Raw genomic sequence first — 15,507 nt, 5'->3', positions numbered from 1 at the left:
AGAATGGTATTTTGTTTGTTACCAATTAACATTCTTACACATTCAATTGATGAAAGTTACAAGTGAATTTTTCTCCACACCAAAATCTGTTGGCTAATCAATGAAAAAACGTGCTTGAAACATGACTTTTATTTGCTCAACTTGCATTATAAAGATTATCAGTAACAGCATTTCATTGTTCTGGATACTTTTGGCTGCCCTTTCATGAAACTTTGTGGGGATTTTGCAAAGTCATACCAACTGTCACAGGCAGATCATATTCCATCCAGTAGAAGGGTGGAGTTATGATCAATTAAATAAGCATAACTTTTTGGCAGACGTAAAGCAACATGGCATTTTGCTATTGACCTATAACTGATGGATGTTACATGTCTGGTGATGCAGTTAAGAAACTTTATCAGCTAAAGGAAATTCTAAAGGATTTCATAAAGAGTAAAAGGGTAGTCAAAGGAAGGATGGGGCCAATTAAGACCAAAAAGAAAATAATCTTGTGGCAACAGAGGATGTGGCTGAATGGGTAGTTGCATCTCTACACAAGATGCTGCCAATGTCATCCAAGGCAGCCGACAGAAGTAAAGGTCGAAATAGCAGAGGTTCTGGCCACAATCTTCCAAACTTCCTTGGATGTGGGAGTGGTACCAGGGGACTAGAGGGTAGCAAATGGTACACCCTTGTTCAAAAAAGGGCAGGGATAATCCTGGATCAGTCAACTGAATGTTTTGTGTGTTCCAGTGAGGAAACTTTGAGAATCTATAATCCGGGAAGTGTATTTTCATGTAGGTTAATAAATCTCAGCTAATGTGAATTTGTGAAAGGCAAATTGTGTCTGACAAATTAGTTTGAGTTTTTTGATTAAATAACAGAGGGTTGATGAAGGTAGAGGAGTTAGTTACAAATAAGCACTTTCAAAAGGTGTTTGATGAAGTTTCACATAATAGGCTTGTTAGTGAAATTGAAGCCCATGGGATTAAATGGACAGTGACCATGTGGACAAAAAATTGTCTCAGACAGAAAGGAGAGGACAGTGGTGAATGTTCATTTTTCAGCGGGAAGTATACAGTGGTGTCGTCCAGGACAAATGATATTTGGTCTTGGATATACAAGGCATAATTTCAAAGTTTGCAGGTGACACCAACTTGGAAATGTAGAATTATGAGAAGGATATGTCACAAGGCTGTGCCCCATTATTTTTGAAAATATGACTTTTAAACTTCCAACTGACCGGAAATTTTGCAATTTGAAATGAGACAGAACAAACTAAAAAATGCAAGGCCACCTACCAAGGTGAAGGTGAAAAACAAACGATCACCCTCAGGGGAGTATGAAAAGAGAGACATTTCCTATAATGCAGAGACCCATCGAAACTCGTAACTGTCTAAGAGACATTATGATGCAAAGTGCTGGATGTTGAAACAATCGCTGTCACAGACAGACCCACCCACAAAACCTTTTGGAAATACACAATGGGTGAAGTATTTCAGGCCAGTTGCAACCACTGAAGAGGAATTTGCAAGCTTTCAACAGAGGAAATAGGCTGAAAGCTGTAGCTGTCTCCCTCTCTCTCTTTTGGAACAAGTGTGTGGTAATTTAGAAGACAACTTTACCAGAAATCTATCAGCGAACCGAGATCTTGTCATAACTGCAACATCTTCTATATCTGACAGCACCTACAAAACCAGCTAGCCCACAACGTTTAAAAATCTACACATCCAGAACAATCAATTAAAGGATACTTAACCATATATTCTTTTAACCTATTTTTATTGGCCTCAAACTTCCCTTATTCCTGATACCTGTGTGTGTGTGTGAGTGACGTCGTGTTTTTATTATTTTTCCCTCAGGTTAATGGTTAATAAATTTGCTCTTTCTTTGACTCAAGAAAATCTTGTTTGACTGGCCCCTTATTGCTCACAGCTTAAATAATTAAATACATTCTGATTTGGAAAAGGTATATCCTCATGAAAAAGAAACTTAAAACCCTTGTTGCGACCAACTGAGGAGGCTGAGTACAGGGCAGCCAGATCATCCCTTCTCACCTGGTCATACAGGTAGCAGGAAACGTCAGAAGGGCATAGAGATCAGTAAAACGGGAAGGCTGATGACATTTAATGCAAAGTGTGAAAGGGTGTATTTTTGGTGGGGGGAAGATTAAGGATTAGTGAAGATTAATGGCACAATTTTAAGGGGCTACTGAAACGTAGAGACTTGGGGTTCACATACACAAATCTTTGAACAAGTTGATAAAACTGTTAAAAATAAGTATATGGGATCGTTGGCTTTATAAATAGTGGTTTAGATTACAAAATCAAGGAAGTTTATGCTAAGCCTTTGAAAATCACTGCTTCAGCCTCAGCTGGAGTATTGTGTTCAATTCCGCGCTCCATACTTCAGCAAAGATGTCGAGGCCTTGGACAAGGGGCGTGGGAGGGGGGCTGGGGCGAGGGATGGGGAGGGGCGGGCGAGGGATGGGGATGGTGAGGGGCGGGCGAGGGATGGGGATGGTGAGGGGCGGGCGAGGGATGGGGATGGTGAGGGGCGGGCGAGGGATGGGGATGGGGAGGGGCGGGCGAGGGATGGGGATGGGGAGGGGCGGGCGAGGGATGGGGATGGTGAGGGGCGGGCGAGGGATGGGGATGGGGAGGGTCGGGCGAGGGATGGGGATGGGGAGGGTCGGGCGAGGGATGGGGATGGGGAGGGGCGGGCGAGGGATGGGGATGGGGAGGGGCGGGCGAGGGATGGGGGAGGGGCGGGCGAGGGTAGGGGAGGGGCGGGCGAGGGTAGGGGAGGGGCGGGCGAGGGTAGGGGAGGGGAGGGGCGGGCGAGGGTAGGGGAGGGGAGGGGCGGGAGAGGGATGGGAGGGGCGGGCGAGGGATGGGGAGGGGAGGGGCGGGCGAGGGATGGGGAGGGGAGGGGTGGGCGAGGGATTGGGGAGGGGAGGGGCGGGCGAGGGATGGGGAGGGGAGGGGCGGGCGAGGGATGGGGAGGGGAGGGGCGGGCGAGGGATGGGGAGGGGAGGGGAGGGGCGGGCGAGGGATGGGGAGGGGCGGGCGAGGGATGGGGAGAGGAGGGGAGGGGCGGGCGAGGGATGGGGAGGGGCGGGCGAGGGATGGGGAGGGGAGGGGCGGGCGAGGGATGGGGAGGGGAGGGGCGGGCGAGGGATGGGGAGGGGAGGGGCGGGCGAGGGATGGGGAGGGGAGGGGCGGGCGAGGGATGGGGAGGGGAGGGGCGGGCGAGGGATGGGGAGGGGAGGGGCGGGCGAGGGATGGGGAGGGGAGGGGCGGGCGAGGGATGGGGAGGGGAGGGGCGGGCGAGGGATGGGGAGGGGAGGGGCGGGCGAGGGATGGGGAGGGGAGGGGCGGGCGAGGGATGGGGAGGGGAGGGGAGGGGCGGGCGAGGGATGGGGAGGGGAGGGGCGGGCGAGGGATGGGGGAGGGGCGGGCGAGGGATGGGGAGGGGAGGGGAGGGGCGGGCGAGGGATGGGGAGGGGCGGGCGAGGGATGGGGAGGGGAGGGGCGGGCGAGGGATGGGGAGGGGAGGGGCGGGCGAGGGATGGGGAGGGGAGGGGCGGGCGAGGGATGGGGAGGGGAGGGGCGGGCGAGGGATGGGGAGGGGAGGGGCGGGCGAGGGATGGGGAGGGAGGGGCGGGCGAGGGATGGGGAGGGGAGGGGAGGGGCGGGCGAGGGATGGGGAGGGGAGGGGCGGGCGAGGGATGGGGAGGGGAGGGGCGGGCGAGGGATGGGGAGGGGAGGGCGGGCGAGGGAGGGAGGGTGGGCGAGGGATGGGAGGGGTGGGCGAGGGATGGGGATGGGGAGGGGGCGGCGAGGGATGGGGATGGTGAGGGGCGGGCGAGGGATGGGGATGGGGAGGGTCGGGCGAGGGATGGGGATGGGGAGGGTCGGGCGAGGGATGGGGATGGGGAGGGGCGGGCGAGGGATGGGGATGGGGAGGGGCGGGCGAGGGATGGGGGAGGGGCGGGCGAGGGTAGGGGAGGGGCGGGCGAGGGTAGGGGAGGGGGCGGGCGAGGGTAGGGGAGGGGAGGGGCGGGCGAGGGTAGGGGAGGGGAGGGGCGGGAGAGGGATGGGAGGGGCGGGCGAGGGATGGGGAGGGGAGGGGCGGGCGAGGGATGGGGAGGGGAGGGGTGGGCGAGGGGATTGGGAGGGAGGGGCGGGCGAGGGATGGGGAGGGGAGGGGCGGGCGAGGGATGGGGAGGGGAGGGGCGGGCGAGGGATGGGGAGGGGAGGGGAGGGGCGGGCGAGGGATGGGGAGGGGCGGGCGAGGGATGGGGAGAGGAGGGAGGGGCGGGCGAGGGATGGGGAGGGGCGGGCGAGGGATGGGGAGGGAGGGGCGGGCGAGGGATGGGGAGGGGAGGGGCGGGCGAGGGATGGGGAGGGAGGGGCGGGCGAGGGATGGGGAGGGGAGGGGCGGGCGAGGGATGGGGAGGGGAGGGGCGGGCGAGGGATGGGGAAGGGAGGGGCGGGCGAGGGATGGGGAGGGGAGGGGCGGGCGAGGGATGGGGAGGGGAGGGGCGGGCGAGGGATGGGAGGGGAGGGGCGGGCGAGGGATGGGGAGGGAGGGGCGGGCGAGGGATGGGGAGGGGAGGGGAGGGGCGGGCGAGGGATGGGGAGGGGAGGGGCGGGCGAGGGATGGGGGAGGGGCGGGCGAGGGATGGGGAGGGAGGGGAGGGGCGGGCGAGGGATGGGGAGGGGCGGGCGAGGGATGGGGAGGGGAGGGGCGGGCGAGGGATGGGGAGGGGAGGGGCGGGCGAGGGATGGGGAGGGGAGGGGCGGGCGAGGGATGGGGAGGGGAGGGGCGGGCGAGGGATGGGGAGGGGAGGGGCGGGCGAGGGATGGGGGAGGGGAGGGGCGGGCGAGGGATGGGGAGGGGAGGGGAGGGGCGGGCGAGGGATGGGGAGGGGAGGGGCGGGCGAGGGATGGGGAGGGGAGGGCGGGCGAGGGATGGGAGGGAGGGGCGGGCGAGGGATGGGAGGGGTGGGCGAGGGATGGGAGGGGTGGGCGAGGGATGGGAGGGGTGGGCGAGGGATGGGAGGGGTGGGCGAGGGATGGGAGGGGTGGGCGAGGGATGGGAGGGGTGGGCGAGGGATGGGAGGGGGGGCAGGCGAGGGATGGGGGAGGGGGGCAGGCGAGGGATGGGGGAGGGCGGGCGAGGGATGGGGGAGGGGCGGGCGAGGGATGGGGGAGGGAGGGGCGGGCGAGGGATGGGGGAGGGCGAGAGATGGGGGAGGGGCGGGCGAGGGGCAGGGAGGGACGGGCGGGGGAGGGGGGACGGGGGACGGGGAGGGGGGACGGGGGAGGGGACGGGGGCGGTGGACGGGGGAGGGAGGGGGACGGGGGAGGGGGGGACGGGGGAGGGAGGGGACGGGGAGGGGGGGACGGGGGAGGGGGGGGGACGGGGGGGGGGACGGGGGGGGGACGGGGGAGGGGGGACGGGGGAGGGGGGACGGGGGAGGGGGGACGGGGGAGGGGGGACGGGGGAGGGGCAGGCGGGGACGAGGGTGGGGTCGGGGACGAGGGTGGGGTCGGGGACGAGGGGGGGGTCGGGGACGAGGCGGGGGTCGGGGACGGGGGGTCGGGGACGGGGGGGTCGGGGACGGATGGGGAACGGGGGGGATGGGGACGAGGCGGGGGGGGAGGGGAACGAGGCGAAGGGACGACGGGGATGAGGACAAGGGGAGGGTGGGACGAGAGGGGAGGGGAGGGGGGGAGAAGGAGGGGAGAGGGGAGGGGGAGAGGGGGAGAGGGGGAGAGGGGGAGAGGGGGAGAGGGGGGGGAGGGGGAGGGGAGAGGGGGAGAGGGGGAGGGGGAGGGGGGGAGGGGGAGAGGGAGAGGGGGAGAGGGGGAGGGGGGGAGGGAGAGGGAGAGGGGGAGGGGAGAGAGGGGAGGGGGAGGGGGAGGGGGAGGGGAGGGGGAGGGGGGAGGGGGGGAGGGAGAGGGGCGGGAGGGGAGAGGGGGGAGGGGGGAGAGGGGGGCAGGAGGGGAGAGGGGGGCAGGAGGGGAGAGGGGGGCAGGAGGGGAGAGGGGGCAGGAGGGGAGAGGGGGGCAGGAGGGGAGAGGGGGGCAGGAGGGGAGAGGGGGGCAGGAGGGGAGAGGGGGCAGGGGGGAGAGGGGGCAGGGAGGGGAGAGGGGGGCAGGAGGGGAGAGGGGGGCAGGAGGGGAGAGGGGGGCAGGAGGGGAGAGGGGGCAGGAGGGGAGAGGGGGCAGGGAGGGGGAGAGGGGGGCAGGAGGGGAGAGGGGGGCAGGAGGGAGAGGAGGGCAGGAGGGGAGAGGGGGGCAGGAGGGGAGAGGGGGGCAGGAGGGGAGAGGGGGCAGGAGGGGAGAGGGGGGCAGGAGGGGAGAGGGGGGCAGGAGGGAGAGGGGGCAGGAGGGGAGAGGGGGGCAGGAGGGGAGGTGAGAGGTGGGAGAAAAGGGGTTAACACTTCATCCTCGCTCCTGCACCTACCATAGCTGTTGGAACACAGCTGCATTCGTTGGCAATCCAGTGGAGGAGTAACATTGAAACTGTGACCTATTTAATGCTCAAAAATTTTAGGTCTTCAGAAGGTGCCTCCATCTTAAGGCAACCTCTCCTTTTCCTACCTACATCAGAGGTGCCCACCCTGTGCCGGTGGCACTGCTGATCTCTCAGTGCTGGAGGGCCCCGGACGAATCCTATAGCCTTGGAAGCATGCCCATCTGCCTGCCATTCTTAATTGATGGCAAATATGCACCCTGGCGACTATTTGGCAACACACCAAGGCTCCTTTGACAGCACCTTCCAAACCCCAAACCTCTACCACCTAGAAAGACAAGGGCAGCAGATGCATGGGAACCGCACCACCTCCAAGTCCCCTCCAAGCCCCACACCAGCTTGACTTGGAAATATATTGCCGTTCCTTCACTGCCGCTGAGTCAAAATCCTGGAACCCATTCTCTTTACAACACCGTGGGGTGTACCGACACCACACGGACTGCGGCAGTTCAAGAAAGCAGCTCACCACCACTTTATCAAGGGCAATTACGAATGGGCAATAAATGTTGCCCTAGCCAGCGGCACCCACATTCTGCGAATATATTAAAAAAAAAATTGGCCTGGCTCATCAAAAATTATGTCATGTATCAGGTGCCAGTACAATGTGGGGGTCATGGTCCAGAAATTCATCCGACATCAGAGTCCCAACCCCAGAACATATAATTCAGCCAATAATCACTGCAAAGTTATTAAGCAAGAAACAAATATGGGAGGATCAGAGAATAACACCATTCTCTGACCCACATTAAAATTTTACCTGTGAAGTTGGGTACTTTGATCTCTAAATTAGGGACGAAGTTTAACTGTATTCAAAGGCAGTAAATTTAAAGCAATCACCAACAAAATATCACAAGTGGCAGTTTTCTCAATTCAGAGGCTCACCTCCCCAAGGGAAGGTGAATTAAAACAATGCCTTAGGATTGTTTTCGATAATAACCTTCAGCCCATTAAAACCACTCAATCCTATCCAGCAAAACAAATCTCACGACGATCTCGATTTTTTTGAAGCGCATCTCGGGCGCCCTTTCCTCCCATCGCTGTCCTGCCAGGTTTTATCTGCTTCTGTCAACCATCCATCTATCTCCCTCCCCGCCTCCCCCTTCCACACCAAAGTGTAGGCCGGCTTAAATCCCCGGCCCTCGAGTAAGCGCGCTGCGGCGGGAGCCCGGCTTCGACCGATCAGCGGCACAAACCCGCGACCCTCTGTACCTGTGCGCCCGGTTTTTGCCCCGTCTTCTGCTCAGTGCAAAAAGTACAAAGACGGCGGCTGCTCCAAGCGCCGTGTGTTTGGCTGTCACCAGTTTGCTGAGAGCCGCCATGGTGCGGGAACCGGGGCCGGGTCCGGGACAACAGCGCGAGCGATGCCGGGACACACGTCACTCCGGCTGTCAATCAATAGCTGCAGCCGCCTGCACACTGTCAGCGCTGCACTTGAGTTTGACCTGAATGCAAGTGACTGGGCAAAAGGTCACGTCGAGGATTTGTACCTGTCCCTGGATTATTCCTTTTAATCTCAACCTCTGCATCCGTTAAATTTGGGGGGGTCCCCGCTGAGTACGGCATGCGTTTTCCAGTTTCCATGGGCGTTCCGTGTATATGATCCTGAGGGTACTTCATAGGGTGGGTACCAGAAGCATGTTTCCTCCTGTTGGGGAGGCTAGAACTAGGGGACACAGTTTGAGAATAAGGCAGAGATAAGGAGAATTTTTTTTTTCTCTCAGAGGGTTCTAAGTATGTGGAATTTTCTTCCCCAGAAAGCAGTGGAGGCTGGGCCATTGAATTTATTCACTCCACTTAAAACGTTTGCATTTCATAACTAATGCATAGAGCCCAATGGGTTTTACACAGGAGCCAGTTCCTCTGTGTACTATTGCAAGCTGGCCCTAAATTAGATTTTTGATAAATAAGGGAGTCAAGGCTTATTGGGGGCAGGCAGAAAAGTGGAGTTGAGACCGCACCCAGATCAGCTATGATCTTATGGAATGGCAGAGCAGGCTTGAAGGGCTGAATGGCCTACTCCTGCTCCAAAGTTGTATGTTGCTGTCCACAGAGATTGCTGGAAAACCCTCTCTTTGTGCTTAAGATTTATTTTTCAGTTTGCCTCTGCCCTAAGGACTGTCATGGTGATACCTAGCATTGATTGTGCACTCAAGGACCCTAATTTGCTGCCAAAATAACAGTGAAGTAGTGTTCTCCATCAGGAGAGGGCAGATGTCTGGTCATCCTCTAAGGCACAGATATGCGAAGTATAGAGATAATTTCACATCAGCTGAGGTGGACAGAACATGTCATCAAAATGCCCGAATGCTCAAACAGGTGCTCTACTCAGAGCGAAGGCCAGGGAGGCCAAAGGAAACATTTCAAAGACAATCTCCGAGCCTCCAAGAAGACCTATGCTATTAGCATCAACACATGGGAAGCAGATGCCTAATCGTGAGCAAAATCGTAATTCATCATCAAAAATGGCATCAAGACCTTCCCAATCAATAAGAGCGGCACATAGGGAGAGATGGAAAGAGAGGGTGGCTGCTTGAACCAACAATCCACCACCTGTTCTATAGGCTGACAACTGATGTCCTCACTACGAGAGAGCCTGTAAGGCTAAAAAAGGGTTCATATGCCATCTGTGAACACGCAGCCAATACTGACATCCCACTTCCACCCAGCTATCTGGAAGAAAGAATCATACTCAACACAAGGATTGCCAATAGATAGAAATCGCCACGTTGCTGTCCGAGGTGTGCTGCTCCTGTGTACCTCACAAAAATGGTTTCTCCAAGTTGGTTCTCCATTGAAATGCAAAGTTGCTCGACTTGCCCAGTAGATACAAGCTAAATTCACCTCAGAAAGTTAGAGCTGGCCTGAAGTGATGCAAGGAGCTTTATTTGGAGCCATTTAAGGCCCACACATATTTAATTATGGCTGGATTACCTGTCAGATTTTTTTCTCATAAATATACTTTATCCATAAAATTTGTAAAGGTGCATTATAGTACAATTCAAATGTGACAATTCACATATAATAAAATTCAGATCAATTTGGTTACATTCAGTATTTGGCACACCTCAATCCACTTAAAACATTTGCATTTCATAACTAATACATAGAGCCCAATGGGTTTTACACAGGAGCCAGTTCCTCTGTGTGCTATGGCAAGCTGGCCCTAAACTGTGGTCTTTTCCCATTAAGCCTTTGCAGCAGCTGCACCAGGTTTTAGTGTGTTCTTCAGCACGTGGTCCATGCCTCTGCAACATGCTTTCATGGACAGCTCCTTGCATTGGAAGACCAGCAAGTTTCGGGCAGATGAAAGAGTATCTTTCACCAAGTTGATGGCCTTTCAGCAGTAGTTGATGTTTGTTTCAGTGTGTATCCTTGGAAACAGCCCATAAAGCACAAGAATCCTGTGTAATGGAGTACTCAGGAAGGCCTTGACAAAAAACACTGCATCTCTTTCTAGACGTTCTTTGCAAAGGCGAATTCCAAAAGAAGAAGGGTGACAGTCTCTTCCCCACTGCAGCTCCTACGAGGGCAGCATACAGTGGTACTGAAACACCAAATGTCTCTCCTCCAGCCAAGCTACGTCTTGGTGCCTGTTCAAAAGTTCTGTTGACGAGGCATACTTTGACAGTCTGCATGGAGGACCATTCCATTCAATCCCTATCTCCTTTTCCGCAGGGCTTCGAGGATGTGACATACTGACCAAAAATTCTATAAACAATGTACAATGTGTCAATTACTGCCAATCAACCTTTCTGACACAGAGAATTAGCTATGACAAGTGTAGGGTCCCATTCCTTTAGTTTTTAATGGTTGCTTGATATTTTAAAAATTTAAAACTCAAGTATAAAAAAATTTGGCTTCAGTTTTCCTTTATGCCTCTTTTTCTCTTTCTTTCCAATTTTCCCCTTTCTGTAACTGATTTGACATTGAATTCAGCCATTCTAATTGGCATTCCATTCTCAGTCATTGCGCTGTTAATTTCACAGCCCTTCAGTCTGATTGGTTAAGGAGATATCAGTTCTTTGCCCTGGTCAGTCAGACCCCAATTGCTTGGGGCTGGATTTAACAGTTTTCAGCAGAGTAAGGGAGGCAGAATGAGAGTGAGTGGTCTGCTTGCTCCCATATCTGCTGTTTCAGCACGGCATATCAGGCATTGGGTGGCCAATTAGCAGCTTCCTGGAAGGAAGGCAGCCAATTAGTGGTGCAAAGGGGGTCCTCCGTGCCCAATTGGGCATCTAGGCCAGGACATCATGCAGGAGACTGGTTATGCCATGAACAGGAAGTTGGTGACATCCACCAATTTAAATGCCCCCTGCCCGCTCAGTCTCCTTATTTCTTATGGCGGGCTCAAAACAGTGAAGAAATTAAGTCTTAAAATTTACAAATGCTGCCACCTTCACCAGCAGACTCAGCTGCTACATGCAGTCATGGCCCTGTTGGAAGGCCTGTTTTTCCACCCTTTTGCCGAATCCTCATACCTGGCATAAAACTCTCCCAAACTTACCCGTCCAATGCCCAAAAAAATGGAGTGGGCAACAAAAAAAATTGAGCGCAATTGGTTCTTTAACAAGCAAAATAACTTGTTAATTGGTTATTTCAAAATGGGCTTCCAATTTCTGCACTTGCTCACCTTCTGTAATATCAGAGACTGGTGTGATGATGTCAGATTGCCAACCTGGTGTCATCACACCGCACTTTACATATATGTGGCCTGACAGCCCATCTGATTTGCAGCTGCAAAATCCAACCTATGTTTCCCTCGCTGCATTGATACCACCTCACAGAAATTTTGAAAACCTAAATGTGCCAAGACAGATTTAATTAATAGTAGATATTATTAAAAATCCTACTACAACAAACTATGCCTCATAATGCCTTTTCTGAGTGTCAGTATACATTAAATCAATTCTCGGTTTCATTTAAGTGCATGTCTTGGTCATGAATATATGTGTTCAGGTATTATATCTGTTATCTTTTGTATTAACGTCCATTATCAGTTTGTTCATTTTCAACCAGATACAGTTTACTGATTGTGGAAAAACCATCCCTGCACTGGTCAGTGGTTATTATCCTAACTTGTTTCTTGTGGGGTGGACAAGCATTGTGCTCATCTCCTTGTTGTTTTTTCACTTCCTCCATCATCGTGTGGGTTGTCCCAATGTATGTGGAAATTTACCTTTTAAAAATGGAAGCCCCGTTCCCACTTGTTCCATAATATGGCAGTTGAAGTTCCTAAGCTAACACACAACATGGACCAATATGGATATCAGGAGAACACTCAGCTTTTATGGATACGTCAGGAAATCAACACTAATCCTTACACCCAAGAGACCTCCAGAGTCTTGTGAAATTCCAAAAAACTGGTAATCATCTGGAATATGGACAAATATTACAGATCTTCATATCAGAAGAATTAATTGGTTTAAACTACAAAATGTTAAAATTCCTATTTCTTGGTCAAGACCAAAGCTAGAAATACATAGATGCCTTAAAGTCTAATGGCTATCATATCTGTTGTAGGGCGTTGGATACAGTAGGTCTGAAGAAGTCCTCATAGTCACACATAGGTTAACTCTACGTCTTTAAGTCTTCATTGACTCTTAAAACTACTTACAAATATATAACAAAGGGTACAAGCCAGAAACTGTCTCCGTGCTTGCTGGTGCACAGGGCTTTGTCCAGCACTAGACTAACCCTGGGTGCAGGTCATGCGCTCTCTTATGTGGGCGGAACTGTACTCAGTCCCATATTCACCCTATATGTGCCAGACCATTATACTACACCTCCCCAAGTCTTTATCTAATGTATTTTAAGTGATTATGGTTTAACTTATGTCTTACATTGTTAGTATTATCATACATTTACATTGTCATTACTACATTATCACTACTCCATCTCCCCGCTTCAAGTCCTTGAATATAAAGGTTCAGGTGGTCTGGAGGCTTTGTTGCCATTCCATATCTTATTTGCATTATTGTTGGAGGATTTGTAGGCTCTGTTGCTGCAGGTTCTTCCTGTAGGTTTTGAAGTTGTTCTAGTATTTGGTTATGTTTTCATCCTTTTCTTCCATTCTTTCAGATTGAACCGCACTCGGCCAGTTTGGCTGTTGTGCTGGTCGATGGTTATTATCCTAACTTGTTTCTTGTGGGGTGGCCAAACATTGTGCTCAATTCCTTGTCATTTTTTTACTTCTTTTGTCATCATGTGGGTTGTTGCAATGTATGTGGATGTTTACGTTTCAAAAATGGAAGCCCCTTTCCCACTTGTTCCATAATTTTACCCAAACTGTTGAGTACTTTCTTCCTTTCCAGTTGTTTTTCGAGCTTATGAATCTTTTCATTCAGCTCAGCAACTACTCTGGTCTTTGTTTTAGAGTTATCTGCGGAACTCTTATATAAGTTTGACAACTTCACCTGAACATTCAGTTCTGTTCAGAATCATTCTTCCATGGTTACTGACTGCTCCTTGGACTCTTTTAATTCACTCAGAAGATCGTCAATCAGTTTCGTAGACTTTCTCTTATCTACTTTCAAAATCTGGGTTTGCTCTTCCATTATGCATATCTCAACCTTCATGTTGTTCAGATTGGACCGAAGTTCATGAAGTTCATCTGTTTTGATTGTTAATTCTGCTTTCAAGCAACTGTTCTGATGCATCAGCAATTCCTTCTCCTGTTCCAGGCATCTTGCTTAAAGTTCATCAGGTTTTAATTGAAGATCTATCTTTGTTGAATTTGCTTCTACAAGCTCATCATTTAAGTGTTTCAAGTCCTCTTTCAAGTAAACAACTTCCTATGAGCAACATTCCAGTGTTCTCATCACTTCTCATTTCTCCTTTACAAACTCATCATTTGTACGTGAAAATTGATTTGCTATGCTGATCAATTTTTCTTTAGCAGAGCATAATTCCTCTGCACCATCCTTCAAGCTCACATTTTGTAATTTCACTTCTTCCAATTGTTTCTGAGACTCTTCACACTCTTTTGCAAGAAGTTCTACTTGCTCTTGCCATTCTAGGTTCCTAATTTTCATCTCTTCATGTATATCTTTGGAAATGTAACGTTTTCCCAAGTGTTCTTCCAAATGCCCAACCATTTTCTTCAGCTCTGTAGCATCTTTCTTGTCCCTCTTGGTTTCCTCCTGGAATATAGAACATTCCTGAGTCTTCTCAGCCAAATGATTCTTCAGTTTTTTAAGGGCCACAAATTCTTTGCATGCATTTTCTGCCTGCTGTTGTGCTTGACTGTATTTCTGGTTGAGTTTTCCCAACTCCCACTTCGATTTGCCAACAGTGGAATTCAAAGTTGTTATTTCTTCCTGGTAACTTTGTGATGCCTCAGAAATTTGTTTGTTCAGATCTCAAACAGTTTGGTTCATTGAAGACTTCAGTTAATCAGGCGTTTTTAAAGGTATGCACTCAGCTTGAATTTTGTGCTTCAAATCTTCCAATTCAGCTTTAATGTGAACATTTTTCAACCTTATTTCATTTTCCTTTTGCAGGGTTTGTGTATTTTGGACTTCATCAGATAGCTTTCCTTCATTCACAGTCAGCTGTTTGTTCTGCACTGTCACTTACTGTTGCAGTTCAGGTAATGTATCAGGGTTTCCAAAAAGATATATTTTTGGGACTTCCAGGAAGTTCTTTACCTCTCTGGTGCCCTTGTGTGGCTTACTCAGATATTTTCTTTTCCCTTTTGTAGCCTTACTGGAGGTTTTCTATCCTTTTACGAACAAATGAAATAGAAGCAGAAGTAAGCCATTCAGCTCCTCAAGCCTGCTCCGCCATTCAATAAGATCATGGCTGATCTGTTTGTGTTTCAAATTCCACGTTACCATCTACCCCTGATAACCTTGGATTCCCTTGCCTAACAAGAATCTCTCTACAGTTAACGTTTCAAGTCCGTATGATGAAGAGTCATACGGACTCAAAATGTTAACTGTATTCCTCTCCGCAGATGCTGTCAGACCTGCTGAGTTTTTCCAGCTATTTTTGTTTTTGTTTTAGATTTCCAGCATCCGCAGTATGTTACTTTTATCTTAAGAATCTCTCTACCTCCACCTTAAAAATATTCAATGACCTCGCCTCCACCGCCTTCTGAGGCAGAGAGTTCCAAAGTTGCACAACCCCCTGAGAGAAAAAAAATTCTCCTCATCTCTGTCCTAAAAGGGCGACCACTAATTTTAAAACAGTGCCCGCTAGTTCTGGACACACCCACAAGAGGAAACATCCTTTCCACGTCCAACTTGTTGAGACCATTCAGGATCTTATATTCTACAATCAAGTCACCCCTCACTCTTATAAACTCCAGTGGAAAAAAGCCCAGTCTGTCCAACCCTTCCTCAAAACACAACCCACTCATTCCAGGTATCAATTTAGTAAACCTCCTCTGAACTGCCTCCAATGCATTTACATCCTTCCTTAAATAAGGAGACCAAAACTGCACACAGTAATTGAGATGTGGTTTCACCAATGCCCTGTTTCTTTTTAAGCTCTGTGCGCTCCACAATTTGAAGATTAATAGTCTTCAAAGGCTTTTAATGTTTCATTGAAGCTGATTGAGGACTCATAAATGCACTGCATTAGGATTACTTCATCCACAAATACACCAGACGAGTATAAAAATGTATTAACTTGTACTTTTTCTGATTTCTGACGTAATCCTGATGTACTCCTGTAATCTAAAAATGTTCTTCTCCAAGATGCCCAATTATGTGATTGATATGGATTTTGGATTAGTCCAAATTGATTTGGAAGTGGGGAATTCTGATCCATGGTTAAATTTTTAAAAGTGTAGGTTCTACTTTAAGAGCATTTAGAATTTCAAGATGGTGTTGCCATTCACTTGGAGACAAAGAGTTTCCCGGACTTGCCAGTTTTGGCACGTTCCACTACAATGGCAATCATGCTCAGCTTGAAAAAAAATTTCAACAATGGCTGCCTGAATCGACTCTCTGCAGCATTCTCTTGCTAAGCGTTTTACTT

General features: G+C 51.4%; 1 protein-coding gene across 1 annotated transcript in view; it reads right to left on the bottom strand.

Annotated features, from left to right (window-relative positions):
* abcd3a (ATP-binding cassette, sub-family D (ALD), member 3a) overlaps window positions 1-7,888 on the bottom strand; it is a 67,510-nt gene extending 59,622 nt beyond the window's left edge. The window contains exon 1 of the mRNA XM_078560818.1: window positions 7,735-7,888. Within this exon, the coding sequence (XP_078416944.1) occupies window positions 7,735-7,844 (110 nt within the window). The 5' untranslated portion in view covers window positions 7,845-7,888. The remainder of the gene's footprint in view (window positions 1-7,734) is intronic.
* Window positions 7,889-15,507: the final 7,619 nt, after the last annotated feature.

Source organism: Cetorhinus maximus, chromosome 17 (genome assembly GCF_964194155.1).
Source record: "Cetorhinus maximus chromosome 17, sCetMax3.hap1.1, whole genome shotgun sequence".
In the NCBI taxonomy this organism is placed as follows: domain Eukaryota; kingdom Metazoa; phylum Chordata; class Chondrichthyes; order Lamniformes; family Cetorhinidae; genus Cetorhinus; species Cetorhinus maximus.
This window is presented reverse-complemented; position numbering and strand designations above follow the sequence as displayed.